Genomic DNA, 23,477 nt, shown 5'->3' on the forward strand with positions numbered 1-23,477 from the left:
ACTGCACAGTACTTTTAGCCGTTAAAATTGCCGTTGGGGCTCTTATTAAGAGCCCAAAAGTCCGTTCCAGCGGGAGCTGCCGAAACGTGCGACTTAGCTGGTCATCGCCGCACCCGGAAGTCGCAGTCCCAGTTCTAACCACTGTGCCGCCCCTAAATCCCATCCTTCATGGCTAGTATTCTTTCTGCTTGCCCTTGATTGTGGAATACAGCCCAATAGCCAGGCCATCTTTGGTTTCCAATACTGCCACATTAACAACTGCTATTGCATAAGTTAACATCACACAGCAGAGATCAGAGAGTAGACAGAGAAACCAGAAATGTTGGTGCATGGTTTAGTGCACAAAATTAGGAAAATTGTATCTTACCAAGAAATCAGTGGGATCTTTTTTACAAACAAGTATACGGGTGGTGGGATCCAGGGATTTAAAAATTGACTTGTCATCCGGTCGAAGAATTTGCCTTTCTGGAAACAGGAAAAACATCTTGAATTAGAAATCAGGCTGAATGACCATTTCAAATCTTACAAACATGTCCAAACGGCAATTGGTGAAAACACTTTTAACTCTGCATTGAAAAAAAATCACTAGTTTCTAAAATTAGAAACCTACATCTAAATAATAATTGGAGCACTGTTTTTGTGTTAAAACTTTAGTTTGATGCAGTGAGAGGAAACTCACCCTCAGTGGAAGTGACTATCGTAAGTATCAAATCCTCCTCACATTGCTGGAGCTTCTCAGCCACAATGTGGAGAACCTGCTGTGCCGACGTTGATGTTTTTGTTCGGAAGCTGACATAAGAATGATCTGCCACATAAACACGGCAGAAAACTGCAGGGAAAAGGAAAATTAACCTTTCAAAATTATTTCATTCCCAACATTTGAATATGTATGTAAAGCCTGCAGACAATAAGAAAACATAGAATATTTTATTTCATTAAGTGATAATTGTAGCGCACAAAGACTCCATGAGACGAATAGTGTGAAGTCGATGAGGCTTTATTAAGCGTGTCTGTTCCCCCACAGCTCGATAGTAAACTGGCCTGCGGGGGAAGACACCGGCTTCTTATACTCCGCCTTCAGGGCGGAGCTTGAGGTCAACGGCCAACCAGGACCCGGGATCTGTCAGCCAATGACATTAGGGCTTCCAGTCCCACATGACCCCCAATACATACTACCACATTCACCCCTTGTCAAAAATGAACCCGGCGGGGTGATGCTTCGTATGGTGGTAAGGGTTTACAGGGCTGGTCCTGGGAGGATAGAACATTCACATGGTAGTACAGTATTGGACAGTTTCGTCCTGTTGCAACTATTTACAGAGGGTATAGGAAAAAAACAAAATGTTCTTTGAACAGTCCATCTTTGTTTTACATCGACGCCACGAGTCGGTCGGGCGGTCTGGTCGTCCGTGTCGATCGCCTCGGCCCCGGCGGTGGTGGTGGTGCTTGTACCAGTGTTGTCGCCTCCAGGAGCCGTGCGGTTTCAGTTGTCGGTGCAAAGGGGAGGGAGACTGATCCTCCTGGGAAGGGGGCAGTCGCGGGGTGCGGCGGTGGCAGGAAGGGGGGCGGTTGGGCTGATGGTGTCGGGGGGGTGTGCGTGGTGCCGGCGGGCGCCAGATCCCGCAGGGAGACCGTGTCCTGTCGGCCGTCGGGGTACTCCACGTAGGCGTACTGGGGGTTTGCGTGGAGGAGGTGAACCCTTTCGACCAACGGGTCCGCCTTATGTGCCCGCACATGCTTTCGGAGCAGGATGGGTCCTGGGGCCGCCAGCCAGGTCGGCAGCGACGTTCCAGAGGAGGACCTCCTAGGGAAGACAAGGAGACGCTCGTGAGGCGTTTGATTAGTGCTTGTACAGAATAACGACTGGATGGAATGGAGAGCGTCCGGGAGGACCTCCTGCCACCGTGAAACTGGGAGATCCCTGGACCGTAGGGCCAGTAGGACGGCCTTCCAGACCGTGCCGTTCTCCCTTTCTACTTGCCCGTTCCCCCGGGGGTTGTAGCTGGTCGTCCTGCTTGAGGCTATGCCCTTGCTGAGCAGGAACTGGCGCAGCTCGTCACTCATGAAAGAGGACCCCCTGTCGCTGTGGACGTATGCGGGGTAACCGAACAGTGTGAAGATGCTTTAATGACTGTGGCCGCGGTCATGTCGGAGCAGGGAATGGCAAAAGGGAAGCGGGAGTATTCGTCCACTACATTAAGAAAATATGCGTTGCGGTCGGTGGAGGGGAGGGGCCCTTTGAAATCGAGACTGAGGCGTTCAAAGGGGCGGGAAGCCTTAATCAGGTGCGCTCCATCTGGCCTGATAAAATGCGGCTTGCATTCCGCGCAGATGTGGCAGTCCCTTGTGACTGTACGGACCTCTTCTAAAGAGTATGGGAGATTGCGGGACTTGATGAAGTGGTAAAACCGAGTGACCCCCGGGTGGCAGAGGTCCTCGTGGAGGGTTTGGAGGCGGTCAATTTGTGCGTTGGCACATGTGCCGCGGGATAGGGCATCGGACGGCTCGTTCAGCTTTCCGGGCCGGTACAAGATCTCATAGTTGAAGGTGGAGAGCTCGATCCTCCACCTTAAGATCTTGTCATTTTTCATTTTGCCCCGCTGTGCATTATCGAACATGAAAGCTACCGACCGTTGGTCAGTGAGGAGAGTGAATCTCCTGCCGGCCAGGTAATGCCTCCAATGTCGCACAGCTTCCACTATGGCTTGGGCTTCCTTTTCCACTGAGGAGTGGCGGATTTCTGAGGCGTGGAGGGTTCGGGAGAAAAAGGCCACGGGTCTGCCCGCTTGGTTAAGGGTGGCCGCTAGAGCTACGTCGGAGGCGTCGCTCTCGACCTGGAAGGGGAGGGACTCATCGATGGCGCGCATCGTGGCCTTTGCGATGTCCGCTTTGATGCGGCTGAAGGCCTGGCAAGCCTCTGTCGACAGAGGGAAGGTCGTGGTCTGTATTAGGGGGCGGGCGTTGTCTGCGCACTGGGGGACCCACTGGGCGTAGTACGAAAAGAACCCCAGGCAGCGTTTCAGGGCTTTTGGGCAGTGCGGGAGGGGAAATTCCATAATTGCGCGCATACGTTCGGGGTCGGGGCCTATTATCCCATTGCGTACTATGTAGCCCAGAATGGCTAGCCGGTCGGTGCTAAAAACGCACTTGTCCTCGTTGTACGTGAGGTTCAAGGCTTTGGCGGTCTGGAGGAATTTTTGGAGGTTGGCGTCGTGGTCCTGCTGGTCGTGGCCGCAGATGGTTACATTGTCGAGATACGGGAACGTGGCCCGTAACCCATGTTGGTCAACCATCCGGTCCATCTCCCGTTGGAAGACCGAGACCCCGTTTGTGACGCCAAAAGGGACCCGTAGGAAATGGTATAATCGCCCGTCTGCCTCGAAGGCTGTGTACTTGCGGTCACTTGGGCGGATGGGGAGCTGATGGTAGGCGGACTTGAGGTCCACGGTGGAGAAGACTTTATACTGGGCAATCCGATTGACCATGTCGGATGTGCGGGGGAGAGGGTACGCGTCTAGTTGTGTGTACCTGTTGATGGTCTGGCTATAGTCAATGACCAACCTTTGTTTCTCCCCTGTCTTCACTACTACCACCTGCGCTCTCCAGGGACTATTGCTGGCCTGGATTATGCCCTCCTTTAGTAGCCGCTGGACTTCGGACCGAATGAAGGTCCGGTCTTGGGCGCTGTACCGTCTGCTCCTAGTGGCGACGGGTTTGCAATCCGGGGTGAGGTTCGCAAACAAGGACGGGGGTTGCACCTTGAGGGTAGCGAGGCCGCAGATAGTGAGTGGGGGTATGGGGCCGCCGAATTTAAACGTAAGGCTCTGTAGATTACATTGGAAATCTAATCCCAGCAAGGTGGGGGGCACAGAGTTGGGGAAGGACATTAAGTTTGTAGTTTTTGAACTCCCTCCCCTGCACCGTTAGGGTAACTATGCAGAATCCCTGGATCTGTACGGAGTGGGATCCTGCAGCTAGGCAAATCTTTTGTGCGCTGGGATAGGTGGTCAAGGAACAGCGTCTTACCGTGTCGGGGTGTATAAAGCTTTCCGTGCTCCCGGAGTAGACTAGGCATGGCGTCTCGTGGCCGTTAATTAGGACCGTTGTCGTCGTCGTCTGGAGTGTCCGGGGCCGAGCCTGATCGAGCATAACCGAAGCGAGCCGTGGTTGTAGTAGTGGGGTGGGGTCCGTTGTTGCCGTCCAAGATGGCGTCGGGGATGGACAAAATGGCCGCCCCCATACATCACACGTGGCTGGGGGGTCACAAGATGGCGGCGGGGGTGGACAAAATGGCCGCCCCCATGCGTTGTACAGGTCTGGGGTGGTCCAAGATGGCGGCGCCCCTCCTCCCCTCGTGGTGGTCGGGACCCAAAATGGCGGCGTCTGCGGGTCGCACATGGTGTGCTGGGGGGTCTGGGGAGCGCTAGGACCGCGAGCACTAGGACCGCGCGGAGCTCCCTCACCGCGAGCGCTAGGACCGCGAGCGCTAGGACCGCGCGGAGCTCCCTCACCGGGGATAGCGGTGGTCGGGGCCCAAGTCGGCGGCGCCGGCGGGTCAGGCGTGGGGCCGCGAGCGCAAGGAGCGCGAGGAGCTCCCTCACCGGGGACAGCAGTGGTCGGGGTCCAAGTAGGTGGCGCCGGCGGATCAGGCGTGGGGCGCGGGACGGGGGTTAGGGTGGCGTTAGGGACGCGAAAAACCCCCTCCTCTCCGTGGAGAGTGTTGGCCGGGACCCAAAGCGGTAGCGCCAGCGGCGGGTCGTACATGGGCTGCGGGGAGGGGGGTTGGGGAGCGTAGGCGGCGTGCAGGGCTCCCAGTTCTCCCGGGACCGCGGTGGTCGGGACCCAGAGCGGCTGCGCCTGCGGGTCGCACATGGCGTGCTGGGGGGGTTGGGACGCATAGACTGCTTGTAGGGCTCCCTGTGGCCCCGGGACGGCGGCGACCTCGCGGGATCGGCACACCACCGCATAATGGCCCTTTTTCCCGCAGCTTTTGCAGATGGCTGCGCGGGCCGGACAGCGCTGTCGGGCGTGTTTCGCCTGGCCGCAGAAATAACAGCGGGTGCCCCCGGTGCGACTCGGCGTTTGGACTGCGCAAGCCTGTGGGGTGTCCGGGGGGGGGGGGGGTAGGGGGTTTGCCGCGACGGGTACGTACGGGGCCCAATGGCCTGCCGCGCGGTCGGGGCCGTAGGCGCGGGTATTACGCGCGGCCACGTCTAGGGAGGCTGCTAGGGCCCGTGCCTCTGAGAGTCCTAGCGACTCTTTTTCTAGAAGTCTTTGGCGGATTTGGGAGGATTGCATACCTGCCACAAAAGCGTCGCGCATTAACATGTCCGTGTGTTCATTTGCATTCACCGACGGGCAGCTGCAGGCTCGTCCCAAAATCAGCAGCGCGGCGTAGAACTCGTCCATCGATTCTCCGGGAGCTTGTCGTCTTGTCGCGAGCTGGTAGCGAGCGTAGATTTGGTTAACTGGGCGAATGTAGAGACTTCTGAGTGCTGTGAACGCCGTCTGGAAATCGTCGGTGTCTTCAATGAGGGTGAAAATCTCCGTGCTCACCCTCGAGTGCAGGACCTGCAGTTTTTGTTCGTCTGAGACTCGGCCGGTGGTCGTTCTGATGTAGGCCTCGAAGCAAGTCTGCCAGTGTTTGAAGGCTGCTGCCGCATTCACTGCGTGGGGGCTGATCCTCAGGCATTCTGGAATGATCCTGAGCTCCATAGTCCTTTTTAGGCACGCTTAATAAATTGTAGCGCACAAAGACTCCATGAGACGAATATAGTGAAGTAAACTGGCCTGCGGGGGAAGACACCGGCTTCTTATACTCCTTCAGGGCGGAGCTTGAGGTCAACGGCCAACCAGGACCCGGGATCTGTCAGCCAATGACATTAGGGCTTCCAGTCCCACATGACCCCCAATACATACTACCACAATAATATTCACAGTAACTTCATTGAAGCTTACTTGTGACAATGAGCGATTATTATTATTATTCACTATTTACCGAGTGTTATCAAGTTACAGCTATTGGTGCTTTTCGTATGGAAACCCGAATACAATACTCAAAAGTGGAAATGGAAATTTCAAAACTAAACTTTTCTGTAAGTTCCCATTTTGTTTGCTGAGTGTGGACTAAGAGCATATTTAGCCAATGGTGCATCTTACCTACCAATAGGATTATTCGAAAGGCGGGGTGGGTATGAAGGGTCAGGGAGTTGGGAAGATAGGCATGGGTTGGTATGGGGGCTCTGATGGATCATGGGGAGCGGGTGGGCACCATAACACTGATAGAGCAGCTTTATAGAAAATTGGAACTCAGCATGAGGTCTTTCAGGTCTGAGGCTCTGCCTCGGGCTTGGGGAAGAACAAGAAACTCTGTTTATAGCAAGGAGCCCACCCCCCCCCCACCCCCACCCCCACCCCCACCCCCCAACCTCCCGCCCCCAATTCCAGCCCCCATCTCCCGGGTCCTCATGGCAGATATACGAGAGCGAGTGAGGTGTAATGTCTGGAGGGCTTTATGTTTTTACCCAGCCTGCCTCCACATTCCAGCTGCATCCAAGTTATTTCCAGGGGGGCGGGATGGGCATGACTCCCATAAAACCTGCCCTCCACCAGATTGGAAATCGAAACTTCCAGGACACTTCTTCAGGAGCCAGGTTCATGGAGCCAGGAATACTTCCGACTCTGTGCACTCACGCAAGAGCAAAATATTCAGGCCTTTGCCATTGGAAAAACTTTACTTGACCAGGAAGGCTTGCAAACATTTCTGAAAATCCAGAGTGGGAGAGAAGACCAGCTGATCGGAATTCGATCCCTATTGAAATGGATCAGGAATAAAGAGGAAGAAAAATGGCGGGCAAGTTTCAACAAGGCCAAGGTGGTGCTGTACCGGCGGCAGATCAGGGGCGCGATTCTTCACTCCCTCGCCTGGGCCGCCAAAATTTCCCGGGACGCCGGTCCGACGCCCTCCCGCGATTCTCCCATGCGGCGGGAATGGCCCGGTCGAGTTTCGCGGGCCGCAGGCCGGAGAATCGCCGGAGACACCGAAAATGGCGATTCTCCGGCACCCCCGCTATTCTGAGGCCCGGATGGGCCAAGCGGCCAGGCCAAAACGGCGGGTTCCCCCCGGCGCCGTCCACACCTGGTCGCTGCAGTCGTGAGCGGTGCGTGAACGCTGGGGGGGAGGCGGCCTGCGGAGGGGCGAGGGGGGATCCTGCACCGGGGGGTACCTCAGATGTGGGATGGCCCGCGATCGGTGCCCACCGATCGTCGGGCCATCCGCTCTGAAGGAGGACCTCCTTCCTTCCGCGGCCCCGCAACATCCGTCTGCCATCTTCTTGCGGGGTGGACTTAGAGAGGACGGCAACCACGCATGCGCGGGTTGGCGCCGGCCAACCCGCGCATGCGCGGATGACGCCCGTTATGCGGTGCCGGCCGCGTCATCTATGCGGCGCCGCTTTTACGCGGGCGACAAGGCCTGGCGCGTGTAGATGACGCGGCCCCTATCCTGGCCCATTGTCAGGGCCTGAATCGGTCGGGACCGGGGCCGTTTCGTGTACTCGACGGCGTTCACAACGGCGCGGCCACTTCGGCGTGGGAGTGGAGAATCGCGCCCCAGGTTTGGGATGCTCTACCCGCCGAAATTATGGGTGACGTTCGGAGGCCGGGAGTATTATTTCGAGACCCCAGAAGTGGCCAAAGGCTTCATTAAGGAGCATAAACTGGGGGAGAACTGAGCGGACAATGCTTGGGAACCGGGGTGCTGGCACTATGTAATGGTCAGGAGCATGTTTGAAGTAGGTGTAGGGATTGGGGGATTTTTGCCTTTTTTACTGTTCAATGTTTGATTGTAAGGAGTTGTACGGGTGAAAAGTTTATGTGGGGATAGATGTTCCCATCCCCCTCCTGTTTTATGGGATTGTTTGTGTTTAACGTCTGTTTGTTTGCTTTTGGAGAAGGCTACCTGGAGTTCAGGAGAAGTCCTTGTTTGGGTGAGGGAGGGCAAGGCCAGCAGGAGGCCTTCTTCTTGGAGCTGAGGAGTGGGAGGGGAGAGAGGGAGGGGGAGGTCATTAGGATGTGCCTTTGGGCAGGGGCAGCCGCGCTAGCAGGTTATGCTGGTGAACGGAAGTGAGGTGGTGGGGGAGAAGGCTAAGAGGGATGGCCGGGTGGAGGGGGGAAAGGGGAAGTGGGGGGGGGGGGGGGAAAGAAGGGGAAGGGGAAAAGCGGGGGGGGGTTTCTCTACGACGCGGCAGGGGGTGAGAGATGACATGATCAAGGGCGAAGAAATTGGAGGGCCATCTGGGATGGACTAGGTATAGAGTGGAATTAAAGGGGCAGGAGTTAAGTGGGGAAGATAACGGACGGTAGAGGGGATTGGAGGCGCAAACCTCTGGTAAGGTTGGTAACGTGGAATATCCGGGTTGGTAACGTGTGAATGGGCCGGTTAAAAGGTCGCGAGTGTTCGCGCACCTCAGGAGATTGAAAGCGGGGGTTGTCTTTTTGCAGGAAACACACCTCCGTGTGAAGGACCAGGTTAGGTTAAGGAAGGGGTGGGTCGGGCAGGTTTTTCACTCAGGGTTTGATTCGAATTCGAGGGGTGTGGCGATTTTAATGAGCAAAAAAATGGGATTCGTGAGTGCGAAGGAGGTGAGGGATCCAGGTGGGAGATTGGGAGATATGTGATTGTGAGTGGGGGATTGGAAGAAACCGGTAGTGTTGGTAAATGTGTATGCCCCAAATTGTGATGATGTGGGTTTTATGGGGGTGTTGCTGGCAGCAATCCCGGATTTGGCCACGCACTAGTTGATCATGGGAGGAGATTTTAACTGTGTCCTGGAGCCGAGGGTGGATAGATCGAGCCCCAGGTCGATGGGTAGGGTACGAATGGCAAGGGAGCTGGAGGGATTTATGGAGGGGATGGGTATGGTGGATCCATGGCGCTTTCAGAACCCAGGGCGAAGGGAGTATTCCTTCCTTTCACACGTCTATAAGGTGTATTTGAGGATTGATTACTTTGTAGTGAGTCAGGAGACTTTGGTTGGGGTGGAGGGGGTAGAGTATGTGGTGATAGTTATCTTGGACCATGCACCCCACTGGCTGAATATTCGGTTCAGTACGGGATGAGAGCAGAGACCGGGGTGGAGGTTTGACTCGGGGTTGTTGGCAGGTGGAGGTTTTTGTGATAAGGTGCGGTTGGCGATTAGGGATTATGTGAAGTTTAGTCAGAATGGGGAGGTGTCGGCGGGCATTTTTTGGGAAGCACTGAAGGCAGTGGTCCGGGGAGAAATGATCTCATTTACGGTTCGTGCGAATAAGGAAAGGAGGGCGGAACATGACCGTCTAGTGAGCGAGATAGTGGAGGTGAACAGGGAATATTCGAGGGTGCACACCATGGAGGGATTGGCGAGGAGGAAAAAGTTGCAAGGGCAATTTGACAGGCTGACAATGGGGAGGGCGGTAGGGCAACTGCGTAGGGCAAGAGGGGTGCAATATAAGTATGGGGAGAAGGCGAGCCGCATGCTGGCGCACCAGCTGCGAAGGCAGGCTGCGTATAGGGAAATATTGAAGATCCGGACTGTGGCTGAGGATATTGTGTCAGAGCCAGGGAAGATAAATGAGGCATTTAGAGTATTATCAGGGAATTTATGAGACAGACCCAGGAGGAGAGGAGGGGGACATGGGGTGGTTTCTGGAAGAGCTGGAATTTCCCCAGGTGGAGGAAGCAAAGAGGCAGGTGTTGGAGGAGCCCCTGGAGCTGAGGGAGGTGCTGGATAGTATCAGGGGTATGAAGTCGGGGAAGGCCCCTGGGCCGGATGGGTACCCGGCAGAATTTTATAAGGAATTTGCGGCGGAACTGGTACCAGATCTGTTGGGGGCATTTAATGATGCACTGGAGAAGGGGGAGATGCCGGAGTCGATGAAGCAGGCAGAAATCACACTAATCCCCAAAAAAGGGAAGGATCCGGTGGAAAGTGGGTCATATAGATCAATGTCACTATTGAACACGGATGTGAAAGTATTGGCTAAGTTGTTGGCAGGGAGGATGGAGGATTGTGTCCCGGGGGTGGTTGCAGAAGATCAAACAGGCTTCGTGAAGGGCAGGCAGCTCGCGAGTAATATAAGACGGCTGTTGAATGTGGTGATGAATCAGTCGAGAGCTCTGGTACCGGGGGTGGTGGTGTCCATGGACGTAGAGAAAGCATTTGATCGGGTGGAGTGGCGGTACTTGGGAAGGTTTGCGTTTGGGCCGAGATTCGTGGCATGGGTGCGGTTGCTGTATGTGGCGCCAAGAGCGAGGGTGAGGACGAATGATATGAGCTCACGCAGCTTTGACTTACACAGGGGTACGAGGCATTCCCTCGTTGTCGCCGCTCTGTTTGCGCTGGCCATAGAGCCATTGGCGATGGCTCTCAGGGGGTCGGCAGAGTGACAGAGGATAATGAGGGGACAGAGGGAGCATCAGGTGTCGCTCTATGCCGATGACCTCTTGCTGTATGTTTCGGATCCGTTGGAGAATATGGGAAGGATTATGGGCCTCTTGGGGAGGTTTGGAGGGTTCTCGGAATACAAGCTAAATGTAGGGAAAAGCAAGGTGTTCCCGGTGAATGAGCTGGCACAGCGGGCTAATTTAGGGGGGATGCCATTTACGGTAGCGAGGGATAGGTTTAGGTACTTGGGGATTCAGGTAGCGAGGGAATGGACGGGGCTCCATAAGTGGCACTTAACAAAGCTGGTGGAGGAGGCCAGGGAGGATCTTAAGAGGTGGGATACACTGCACTTAACGTTGGCGGGGAGGGTCCAAGTGGTGAAAATGAATATTCTGCCGAAGTTCTTGTTCATCTTCCAGGCTCTCCCGATCTTTATACCAAAGGCCTTTTTTCGGAAAGTGGACACAATCATCTCTGACTTTTTATGGGCGGTGAAGGTGCCGAGGGTAGGGAGGACCCTGTTACAGAGGCAGAGGCAGCAGGCAGGGTTGGCATTGCCAAACTTGCTTCATTATTATTGGGCGGCGAATGTGGACAAGGTGCGGCGGTGGTGGGAAGGAGAAGGGGTAGAGTGGGTTAGGGTGGAGGAGGAATCTTGTAAGGGGACTAGTTTTAGGGCTATGGTGACGGCAGCATTGCCAATGGCTCCGTGTAGGTATTCAGGGAGCCCAGTGGTGCAGTCCACGGTGAAGATATGGAATCAGTTGAGGAAGCATTTTAAGGTGGAAGGGATGTCGGTGCTAACGCCGCTGTGCGAGAATCATGGGTTTGAGCCGGGGGGGATGGATAGTGTGTACAGGAGGTGGAGGGAAGTGGGGCTGGTCAAGGTGAGGGATTTGTCTTTGGAGGAAGGGTTCGCCAGTCTGGAGGAGCTAAGGGAGAGGGTAGAGCTGCCGAAGGGTAGTGAGTTCAGGTATCTACAGGTTAGGGACTTTGCACAAAAGGTCTGGAAGGGGTTCCCTAGATTGCCGGGATTCACCCTGCTGGAGCGACTGCTGCTTCCAGATGTGGAAGGGGAGGGAAGAATTGGGGATATCTAGAAGTGGCTGGGGGAGCAGGGAGGCGAGCCGGTGGTGAAGATCAAGGAGAAATGGGAAGCAGAGTTGGGAATGGAGATCAATTGGAGAGTATGGAGTGAGGTACTGCGGAGGGTAAACGGGACCTCCTCTTGTGCAAGGGTGAGCCTGATACAGTTTAAGGTGGTGCACAGGGTGCATCTGACTCGGGCGAGAATGAGTGGGTTCTTTCAGGGGCTAGCAGATCAGTGTGAGAAGTATGGTCGGGGCCAGCGAATCATGCGCACATGTTTTGGGGTTGTGAAAAATTGGGAAGATTCTGGGCGGGAGTGTTCGTTGTCTTAGCCTGGATAGTGGAGGAGGGAGTGGACCCAGACCCTTTGGTGGCGATATTTGGCGTTTCAGAGAAGCCGGAGCTCATGGAGAGGAGGAAGGCCGATGTCTTGGCCTTCGCCTCTCTGATTGCACGCAGACGGATTTTGCTGGAGTGGCGGGCGGCATCGCCACCGGGGGTAGCAGCTTGGTTGGGTGACCTGTATGACTTCCTGCGGTTAGAGAAGATCTTGGGCGCGATTCTCTGCTCCCGCGACTAAGTGCCCACGCCGTCGTGAACGCCGTCCAGTTTCACGATGGCGCGAAACGGCCCCGATCGCGATCGATTCAAGGCCCGAAAATCGGCCTGGAGCGGGGCCGCGAGGAACTCGGGGGGGCGGGTCGCGAAAGCAGCGTCGTCAGCGCGCGCCGGGCATTGGCGCCGCATAACTGGCATCACCCGCGCATGCGTGGGTTGGCCGGCGCCAACCTACGCATGCATGGTTGCCGTCCTCCCCAAGGCCACCCCGCAAGAAGATGTCGGATGGATCTAGCGGGGCGCGGAGAAAAGGAGGTCCTCCTTCAGCGAGGCCGGCCCACCGATCGGTGGGCATCGATCGCGGGCCAGACCCCATTTGAGGCCCCCCACAGTGCAGGAAACCCCCCCCCCCCCCCCTGCTCCCCCCACAGGCCGTCCCCCCAGCGTTCCCGCGCTGTTCCCGCCGGCAGCGACCAGGTGTGGACGGCGCTGGTGGGAACCCGTCGCATTGGGTAGGCCGCTCGGCCCATCCGGGCCGGAGAATAACGGGGATAGCGGAGAATCGCCATTTTGGGTGTCTCGGGCGATTCTCCAGCCTGTGCCGCGCAGAACACGACGGGGCCGTTCTCGCCGCTGGGTGAATCGCGGGAGAGCGTCGGACCAGCGTCGCGTGGAAAAATGGCGCGCCAGGCGATTCTCCCAACCGGCATGGGAGCGGAGAATCGCGCCCCAAGTATGAGTTAATGGGCTCAGCAGTTGGGTTAATTGGGTTGAATAAACTCGGTTTGTTCTCACTGGAACGAAGGAGGTTGAGGGGCGACCTGATAGAGTCTACAAAATTATGAGGGGCATAGACAGAGTGGATAGTCAGAGGCTTTTCCGCGGGGTAGAGGGGTCAATTACTAGGGGGCATAGGTTTAAGGCGAGAGGGGCAAGGTTTAGAGGAGATGTACGAGGCACGTTTTTTACGCAGAGGGTAGTGGGTGCCTGGAACTCGCTACCGGAGGAGGTGGTGGAAGCAGGGACGATAGTGACATTTAAGGGGCATCTTGACAAATACATGAATAGGATGGGAATAGAGGGATACAGACCCAGGAAGTGTAGTAGATTGTAGTTTAGTCGGGCAGCATGGTCGGCACGGGCTTGGAGGGCCGAAGGGCCTGTTCCTGTGCTGTACATTTCTTTGTTCTTTGTTGTTCAGGGGAATTTGAGAAAAGGTAGGGGATGTTTGTGACCGTGTTTGAGGAGCTGTTCGTCGCAGGGGGGTGGGGGGGGGGGGGGGGGGTGGGGGGTGATAGGGAGTGTGGGGGGGGGGGGTGAAAAAGGAGAAAAATCTGTACAAACTGTATAGTTCATTGTTGGAAAGAATGTTTCCCGGGGTGTTTATTTGCTGTAACCAACTTTGATACAAGTTTGAATAAAATGCGTTTTAAAATAAAGAGGAGGAGGAATTGGAGGAGGCCTTTGTCCTCAGATTTCTCCTCCAAAACCAACCTTCTTCAGCTCCATATGATTTAGGTTGCAGCCACTTCTCCCTGCAGCTGAGATGATGGAAAGTTGTTGTATTCTGTAAATAAATAAAACATGGAGTATATTGAAAGAAATGATGCCATTGCTTTCTAGATACAATTATCCAAATTAACATCTTCACAGTATCATAGAATTTACAGTGCAGAAGGAGGCCATTCGGCTCATCGAGTCTGCACCGGCCCTTGGAAAGAGCACCCTACCCAAGCCCAAACCTCCACCCCATCCCCGTAAGCCAGTAACACCATCTAACCTTTTTTTTTGGACACTAAGGGCAATTTAGCATGGCCAATCCACCTAACCTGCACGTCTTAGGACTGTGGGAGGAAACCGGAGCACCCGGAGGAAACCCACGCAGTCACGGGGAGAATGTGCAAACTCCGCACAGACAGTGACCTTAGCCGGGAATCGAACCTGGGACCCTAGTGCTGTGAAGCAACTTTGCTAACCACTATGCTACATTTGTTATGAAAAAATTGTTTTAAACCTTTGGTGTGTATACACATGTTGTAGGCTTTTATCAATTGTTATCTTATAGATGTATAATGAGTGCACTGACAAGGCAGTGGTAGACCAGCACTGCACTTGAGGAGATGGAACAGAGAAAATAAAGTCTATATAATCCGGTTTCATTAATATCTAAAAAGTACATGCAAAGATATTTCGGTATTGTGCCTTTCTGTGGAAGGTTAACTGCCGACAATGAATTCCAATTCTCTTCCCATGCTTAGTGGTGCACTAAGGTAGACTTTTGTCTGTTTCCATAGTTAGTAATTCCTGGAACAGCTCACTAGTCTGTTGCCAGGTGCTTAAAGCTTGAGGAGCGCCACCCTGCATCAAGTGTAGCTGACCAGGAGTCCCTACCGCTCTTACCGTCAGCCATTGGCGTATTTGGAAGGATTTACAGGTTGACAATCAACCGGTTTGACTGTGTTACGAACACATCTTCTTTGGCCATCAGGTCCTGGGGTGGGACTTGAATACAGAGCTTCTGACTCAGAGGCAGGGATGTTATCCACTGCCACAAGAATTTCCTTTATTAAGGCCTGATATAGTTACATAGGATCGTGAGAGGTATGGACAACTGCTTATCAGAAATCCTGTCTGAAGTGACAGTCTGTCTCTGGATATGATCTGCATAAAGTTTGGGATAAGGAAGGTCCAAGGCTTTCTCCTGAAGCCTGAGGTATGAAATTAATTAAAGATTTATGTGCGGCACGGTGGCACAGTGGTTAGCACTGTTACTTCACAGCCCGGGTTCGATTCCCAGCTTGGGTATTTGTCTGTACAGAGCCTGCACGTTCTCCCCATGTCTGCGGGTTTCCTCCGGGTGCTCCGGTTTCCTCCCACAAGTGCCGAAAGACGTGCTTGTTAGGTGAATTGGACATTCTGAATTCTCCTTCTGAGTACCTGAACAGGTGCCGGAATGTGGTGACTAGGGGATTTTCACAGTAACTTCATTGCAGTGTTAATGTAAGTCTACCTGTGACACTAATACAGATTTTATTATTATTTATCACAGAAAGATGGTTTTAAAAAGTTTTGTGGAAACTGAATAAAATGCTGTAAGAAACAATGGGCTGGATTCTCTGATTTTGAGGCTATGTCTCCACGTCAGCGTGGGAACGGTGGAGTTTTATGACCGAAAATCCGTTTGGCTGGGGGCTAGCAGCCGAGCAGCGTAGAGCACCCGGCTCTATCTACCGATACGGCCCAGAGAATTGCCGGGTTTGTGTCCGCGCATGCGCACGACAGCGGCCTGCAGTGGCCGTGCCGTGCAACATGCCGCTGGCCACTTGCGGACCCGGCATGCAAAATAGTGCCCCACCTTTAGCTGGCTTGCGAGCCCCGGACCAACCCCCAAACAGTGCCCCCAGCCCCTGGCAAAGATCCCCCTGCCCACAGATCGGCCCTCCCCCTACAGTGCAGTGAGTCCATAGCCACCACGCCGAGTTCCCGACGGATGCTAGGACCGGCTGTTGGGAACACGGCCGGTCGGGGGCGGAACATCGGGGGGGGGGTTTCGGAATCTGAGGCAATCGGTACGGCACGCGGCGTGCTCTGCGAGTATGCTGCTTTGGAGGGGACGGAGCATCGCGAAAGGGGCGCTGCCCCCAATTTGGTTGGAAACGGAGATTCTCCAGCCAATTGGCGAACACAATTTTGGCGTCGCTGAACGGAGAATCCCGTCCAGTAAATGAGATTTAATTCTCCGTCGGCCGTCCCCGTAATTCAGAAATGCGATTGGGCGGAAAATCGGTACCGACGCCAAAATCGTGGCAGGTGCCAATTTCAAGCCAAATCGCAATTCTCCTTGACAGCGGTGTCAATGCGTTCCGGAACACACCTACAGTAAACACCATTGTCATATCATTAGCGGGCTCGATCCGGTATTCTCCAGGGCCTCCGTGATGCTCCACCTCCGATGGGTCAAGTTGCCGACGGCGAGGTTCACTTGTGCTTTTAAAACTTGTGAAACCGTCGTCGTGGCTGATGAGGGAGAGAGAAATGTCCAACAGCACCATAGTTTGCTGACAGTTGTGCCGCTGGTTCTGGAGCTTCTGCCAGAGCTGGGGGGAGTAGCTGGAGGTGGCCAGGAAGTGGGCTGTGGGGTCGGGGTGGACAGGCACGGAACACCATTGCCGCAGCCGGCGAGGCAGCGATGCAGCTGCACATTCTGCTGACTACCCACTGTGAATTTAGGGCCACAGGCCATATGGGTAACCCCCCAGGACACCCCCCCAGGTGCCCCCTGACCCCAGCCAACCCATCAGTGGGATTGATGCACTCCAGCGCAACCACTGCCATCTTATTTTTAAATATTTTTTATTCTCCTTTTTCAAATTTTCTCCCAAATTTACACTCACCAGCAATAAACAATAATCAGCAACAAATATGTCAATCCCCATATCAATAACAATCCCATCCTCCCATCAAACCCTAAACATTAGCCCGCATGTTCACACAAATGACAAAAAGGAATCACGAATAGTCGCCATTAACACACACCGCCCCCTCCCCCCAACCCTCCCACCCACACGCCCCAACCAATGTTCGATGTTATCCAGTTCTTGAAAGTGCATAATAAATAATGCCCATGAATTGTAGAACCCCTCCGAGCTTCCCCTCAATTCAAACTTAACCTTCTCAAGAGTCAAGAATTCCAACAAGTCCCCCCCACCAGGGCACAGAGTGGAGAGGTTGCTCTCCATCCCAACAGGATCCGCCTTCGGGCGATCAACGAGGCGAAGGCTACAACATCTGCCTCCGCACCCGTTTCCAACCCTGGCTGGTCCGACACCCTGAATATGGCCTCCTGGGGGCCCGGGTCAAGTTTCACGTGCACCACTTTAGAGATTACCCTAAAAACCTCCTTCCAGTAACCCTCTAGCTTTGGACAGGACCAAAACATATGAGCGTGATTTGCGGCGCCCCCCCCCCGGCAACGTTCACACACATCTTCCACTCCTTCAAAGAATCGGCTCATCCTCGCCCTCCTGAGGTGTACTCTGTATACCACCTTCAGCGGAGCACCTCACACCAGAACCCCTTCTCCATATCCTCTCCCAACTCTTCCTCCCACTTTGCTTTGATCCCTTCCAGTGGTGTCTTCTCTTCTTCCAAAATAGCCCCGTAAACCGCTGACACTACCCCCTTCTCCAGTCCCCCTGTCGTCAGCACCTCCTCCAACAATGTGGAGGCTGGCTCCACCGGAAAGCTCTGTAACGCCTTTCTAGCAAAATCTCGAACCTGCATGTATCTAAACATTTCCCCCTGCTCCAGCCCATACTTAGCTTTTAGCTCCTTCAATCCTGCAAACCGACCCCTAAGAAACAAATCTTTTAGTGTCATAATCCCCTTCTCCTCCCATTTCCGAAAATTTCAAACAACAAACTCGTGGCTCTTCCATCTGCTCACACTCACTTAAATGCTATTACTTTCCAAGAGGCCACACAGCTAGGTGGTGCTGCAGTAACACATATTGCCCAGAAATTCCCCTTCCCTTTTCCTTTCAAGGCACAAATAAATATGAGCAAATTGAATGAAAGCTTCAAAGTCGAAGATTATTTTACTTTTGTTTGAACTATACCTCTGCTCCTCCAAAACTGAAAGACAAGGCCTGACTGAGCTTGGGATGGATGTTGAAAAAAAAGAGTTCTACTGTCCTCTGTGTCGATGTAAAGGTCGATTCAGAATATATCAAAATGAACTCTGGCAATTTCACTTTTCCTAGGGAGAAGGGGGTCACTGTCTTGCTGAGTGAAGACATGACCTATTCATAACTTGAAACTGGGAGAGTGTTCCCATGAAAAATTCTGGAACTGTCTTTTATATTTTAAAATGAACATCAGTTACAAGGTGGTTAAGGTGGCTGCCAAAGAGTTAGGCGACCATTGCAACTTCGACTTCTAAGCTTCTGGAAAGTTCCTAACTGAATCATCCTGAGTTGGGGACTTCCCTTTGAATGGGCGCACCAGATGGCACCTATTTTGAGTACTAATTCTTCGAAGTTCACTCCAAACACAGAGTCAGTAGACCTCCAGACTTTTCATCTGAAAGACCAAAGTTCACCAAAGAGAATTGGAGACCAGTTATCTACAGAATAAGTGTGAAATAGTCCACCATCTATCTCCTATTGTGTAGTATGTCTTTGGGCTTCCAAACCATTCTGGTTAGACAGTACCAGTATTGGTCACGTGACTGAAACTGTGCTGGAGACAGATGCAGAAAAGATCTGGGTAGTCTGCAAAACAACACGAAAATCTGAAGAACAACTGTAGCAAAAAGAATGTGGCATCTTTACCTCTTAAGAACTGGGAGGCTGTAAATTCTGTAAACGCCTCTCAGGCTGAGTCCAAAACTCCCAAGTCAATAAGTAAAGAAATTTGACGTCCTGGTAAGAAAACCACAAGTGTCTAGCTTTTCGACCTGCTGAAAATTAATCATTTTGCGGGAACCCTGCAATAATCCTGATATCTGGCTTCAGCTATTTAAACCCACCTGACTACAATCAGAGACTGGAAAAGGGCTTCTTTCTCTACCAAGCCCACAATGACCAATTTGCTACAACAATGCAAGCATGTGAACTATTCTTTTGGATTAACACTTCATTAATTTTATCTTTCTTGATTGTGGGGTGTGTGACTGGCAAAGCAGATAGAATCAGGATTTGTGTGTAGATAAATAAACTTCTTTATTTTTAAACTCATGAAAAACTGCTGCTGATCCTTAAATTGACCACACACTAAAGGTGGCTTAGAAGCATATATGTCTAAATTTCCAACAACCGCACTGGGCGTAGATAGTAAGGGATGGGAATTAGGATTTTCATTTTTTTAAATTGCTGTTAAGAGCTCTGCAACTCTCATTTAGCGAGCTTTATGATGTCCCTAGGTTGCGAAAGGCATTATATAAATGCAAGTCTTTCTTTGTCAGGTCTTTCTAGATTTAGGCTGATGATGTACCACAGGGCCACAATGGTGGGAGGATATAATTACAGAATGGTTCATTTATAGAGGAGAAATCCATATTAAATGTGGACATGTAAAATTATGTAAAGCAGTTGACATAGAAGGTGACACAAAATCATAACCATAAGAAATCAAGTGGTGCAGCATGGAAGTGCAAACAGCAACGCATTTTTTAATGTATAATTACTTACCTACATACAATAGAGTGATCTCCAACATATCTACATTCTTCATAATCTAGATTCCCCCACCTTGGAACAGAATGGTTTAACCCTCCGCATTACTATTCTTTCCATTTTTGTATGATTATACCAGCCCTTACTATTTCCTTTCAAATGATTTACTAGCATTTGTTCATATTCCCTTTTAGCCCTTCTCATCTCCTTTTTCACCTGCCATGACATTTCCCATGTTGCTTATAAGTTTGTTTTCTTAGCTGCAACTTTATCATGTATTTCCTCATAAGTTTCAATTTTCTTTTAACCCCTATTTAGCAATGGAACATTTGCTTTGGTGAATTTCTTTATATCATAGCGAATATATTTATTTCATCTTTCATATTGGGTGTTTCCCCTTGGACAGGAATTTACGTTAGGAGGTCGGGCGTGTGTCAACCTGCCCGAAAATACTTTTTTTTTTTGTCGAATGGGCACCATGGTGGCACAGTGGTTAGCACTGTTGCCTCACGGCGCCAATGTCCCAGGTTCGATCCCGGCCCTGGGTCACTGTCCGTGTGGAGTTTGTACATTCTCCCCGTGTCTGCGTGGGTTTTGCCCCAACAACCCAAAGATGTGCAGGGTAGGTGGATTGGCCACGCTAAATTGCCCCTTAATTGGAAAAAATGAATTGGGTACTCTAAATTTTTTTTTTTAAATTTGGTCGAATGATGTCAGGCATGCTTCCCAACGTCATTGCGCACACTTGCAATTTCAAGGTCAGTGAGCACGTGCATGAGTCAGATGCACTCCTGTCAACAATTAAAGGGCCAATTAAGGTCATCAATCAACCAATGTACGGCGATTTTAAACTGTCCCGTGCAATTTTCAGCTCGCCGCTCAGGCAAAATGTGTGGGTGTTAAATATATTTTTGAATTCCCTCATCCAAATGACGAATGTGATATAAAATAGTTACTTTAGAGTTACTAGTTAATGTAATGTAGAAATAAGCCACTTTGATTTTTGCAGTTAGGGACAAAGGAATTTGAGACCGCATGGAAAAAGCAGGAAGAGGTGTGTCTATGAGGGTGATGCTTCATTGATAGGGGCCAGAGAAAGGGATTGGAAGTGAGCCAATCAGAATAGATCGAACAGGTCAGGAGGGACATAGGCTGACCTATGTCCGTCGAGTATGTGAAACTTGATACCATTTGAACTGATTTTGCAGAGATCCCTTTGTCTGTTAGTTCAGTCGTTTTCTGGAGTGTAAGAGGCTGGATGTCTCTTACATTTCTGTAAGATGATTAAGCTTGCAAGCTAAATAAATAACTTCTGTTTACGTGCGAATCCGTCTCAACTTTTATTGAGGCCAGACTGACAGAGAAAGAAATTTGGAGATCAACATTTGGTGCCGAAAACCGGGATTTCTCTGGGCGATCCTGTTCCAACTGCGAAATCAGAATTAGACTGATTATGAACAGGAGGACGGGAACAAAGGGCCCTCAATGTAGAAATGGAAAACGACCAGCATTGATTGTTCCCCTCTTCTTATCGTCTGATTAGTCTGGTCACTCGCGGTTGGCACAGAAAGACCGCCTCGACGAAATCACAGGTCAGTCTGGGGATTAGCACTTTAATTGATGGGATTTCATATTGTTGTTTCGGCTTGGGTTAGGGTTTTGGGCTGATGGGACTTTAAATAATAAAGGTTCAGTCTATTATCGGGGTTCAGAGGCTGATGTGACTTTAAATAATAAAGGTTCAGTCTATTATCGGGGTTCAGAGGCTGATGTGACTTTAAATAATAAAGGTTCAGTCTATTATCGGGGTTCAGAGGCTGATGTGACTTAAATAATAAAGGTTCAGTCTATTATTAGGGTTCAGAGGCTGATGGGACTTTAAATAATAAAGGTTCAGTCTATTATATGGGTTCAGGGGCTGATGGGACTTCAATAGATGGGGGTTCAGTCCAGTATAACTGTTTTTAAATCTGAAGATGGTTCAACTCTATGTGTGAGTGTTTTAAATATATAGTTGATTAAGCTAAAATTGTCTCCTTGGACTGTAAAGTTCCGAGGTCTAGTTGAGATTGTGAGGTTGAAGCAGAAGTCTCTCAAAGGGTTAACAGCAGCAGGCGGAGTTGAAAACAGACAGTGCTTCTCACTCAGGCCTTGAGATAACAGTCTGCAGTGTAATCGGATACCTTTCCTTTGAGTCAGTGAACACCAGCAAAGTTACGTTTTGAATTAATTAAAGGAAACCAGTGGGTTTCTCCACCTCTTTGATAAAAGTTATTATTTTCGAAAGCAATTGATTGAAATTGCCAGAATCTTAAATTTTACTTACTTGAAATAAGGTTTATCTCATTTTATCTGGAGATTAATAGAAACTTAAAGAAGATCATGGACACCATTTTAAAAAGTGTCAATCTGAAGATGATAATTGATTTTGCTAATACTTATGATAGTTGATTTTGCTAATACTTATGTGTATGTAACAGAAAAAAAAACTTGTTAAAAGAAAAAATTGTTAAGATAAAGAAATAATTAAGTTGTAAATGTTATACAAGTTTGTGTTAAGCAAATTGTAAATTTAGTTCTGAGTTAAGATCAGAGCTAAGCTTGCAAGTTGCAGTAATTCAATTTGAATTTTCAAACATTTTTAAGTTTTTAAAAAAAAGAGAGCAAATAGAGAAAAGAAGGACACAGATCTTGAATGCGTTGAATAGCACATTTCAAAGGCCCATAAATCTTTCTGTTATCTTAGACCTAAAACCTAGGAAGATTGATGAGCCATAGGAATGTCTGGGGCGTTTTAATGAAATCTACCGGGGGCAGTCAGGCGATTTGCTGTATCAAAATGGTCAGAATTCCCCTCAATACTGTGCTATGTTAATGCATTGCCTACCACCTTCTGTGGTTACTGCTGTGAAATGTAATAACATGAATTGGACAGAGAACGACCCTTCCCAGATGGCAAGGGCAGTCAGATTTTACTGGAAGGAGGGTGTAGGCCAAGAAGGAGGCTCAGTTACAAAGGTTAAGACTGAGTATGTAATGAAAAAGGATGATCTGCGATCCCAACAAGCGGCAGAAATGGTAGTTTACCAGCAGGAGCTCCAATATAGTGACTTTGGGTGGGTGGATCAGCGAAGAGGAGGATGAGACAACAGTGCTATATTTCTATCACCCCCCAGTGGTGGACGTTAGACATTGAACAGCCACTATCACTGCATCACGTTACCCTGGCCTATGACAGAACTGGACGAAACAGGGAGTTGGAGGACAAATACTGGCCATTACTTGAGACCGAATGGCCAGTCAAGGTTACAGCCACAGTCACGGGAAAAGAAGGTACAGCCGATTTTGTTACAATAGCACCACATTTATGGCCACAGTCAGCTTCGGTAAGCCCTCATATTACACGTCAGGTCCATGACCAGTACCATGCCAGGGATATGGGGCGAATGGTCAGCATCTTACCGCAGCTCGTCAGAATAGGTATGAGATATACCTTTTGAACAATCCACGTCTGACATTTAAATACTGTACCACTATCAATCCAGCCTGTTTTCTTAGTGGTCCCCCTGTCCATGAAGACGCACCTGGCCACGACTGTTTAGCCTTGATTCAGGAAACTGCCACAATAAGGGGCGATTTGAGTGACATTTCGTCAGAACAACCTGACATGATTATGTGTGGTCAAATATCCCACCGGGGTTTAGTTAATGACCTACTGCAGGCCCTCCTTCTGCCAGCGCAGATTTCCGTTATTAAATGTGCTGCCCACACGAATGGTACAACCCCAGTTGACGTTGGTAATGAACGAGCAGATTGTGCAGCGCGCACAGCCGCACAAATTCAGCAAGTGATGGTGCCTAAAATGTTAAGTCAGACTAAACGATCTACTATGAATGTGTCTGCTTCTGACAAGCCAATGCCAACCATCCAAGACGTCATAAGGTTACAGGAGGACGCTCCTGAGAGTGATAAACAAATGTAGAAACGGTTAGGTTGTACATATGATTCTGTTTCCTCTTTATGGACCACGCCTGCACATCAGACTTGTATGTCTGATGTACTGGCTTTATGGGTCATCGAATGTGTACACTTTGCAACTCATTGTGGGGCTCGGGGGACTAGTGATTTGTTGCTGGACACTTGGTGGCACCCTAAAATGCAGGGGTTGGCCCAAAGTATCAGTAATCGGTGTTTGATTTGTCAGCAATATAACACCGGAAAAAGTATCCCTT

The 23,477-nt window shown here is 51.0% G+C and overlaps 1 protein-coding gene across 3 annotated transcripts in view; it reads right to left on the minus strand.

The window, feature by feature from the left end:
- Positions 1 to 23,477, minus strand: part of rapgef5a (Rap guanine nucleotide exchange factor (GEF) 5a) — a 370,729-nt gene that overhangs the window by 54,394 nt on the left and 292,858 nt on the right. For all 3 annotated transcript variants that reach the window (XM_072509217.1, XM_072509219.1, XM_072509218.1), the window contains 3 exons: positions 13,566 to 13,638; positions 680 to 829; positions 368 to 465 (listed from right to left, as the gene is read on the minus strand). In XM_072509217.1, the coding sequence (XP_072365318.1) occupies positions 368 to 465; positions 680 to 829; positions 13,566 to 13,638 (321 nt within the window). The remainder of the gene's footprint in view (positions 1 to 367; positions 466 to 679; positions 830 to 13,565; positions 13,639 to 23,477) is intronic.

This window comes from Scyliorhinus torazame, chromosome 6, assembly GCF_047496885.1.
Source record: "Scyliorhinus torazame isolate Kashiwa2021f chromosome 6, sScyTor2.1, whole genome shotgun sequence".
In the NCBI taxonomy this organism is placed as follows: domain Eukaryota; kingdom Metazoa; phylum Chordata; class Chondrichthyes; order Carcharhiniformes; family Scyliorhinidae; genus Scyliorhinus; species Scyliorhinus torazame.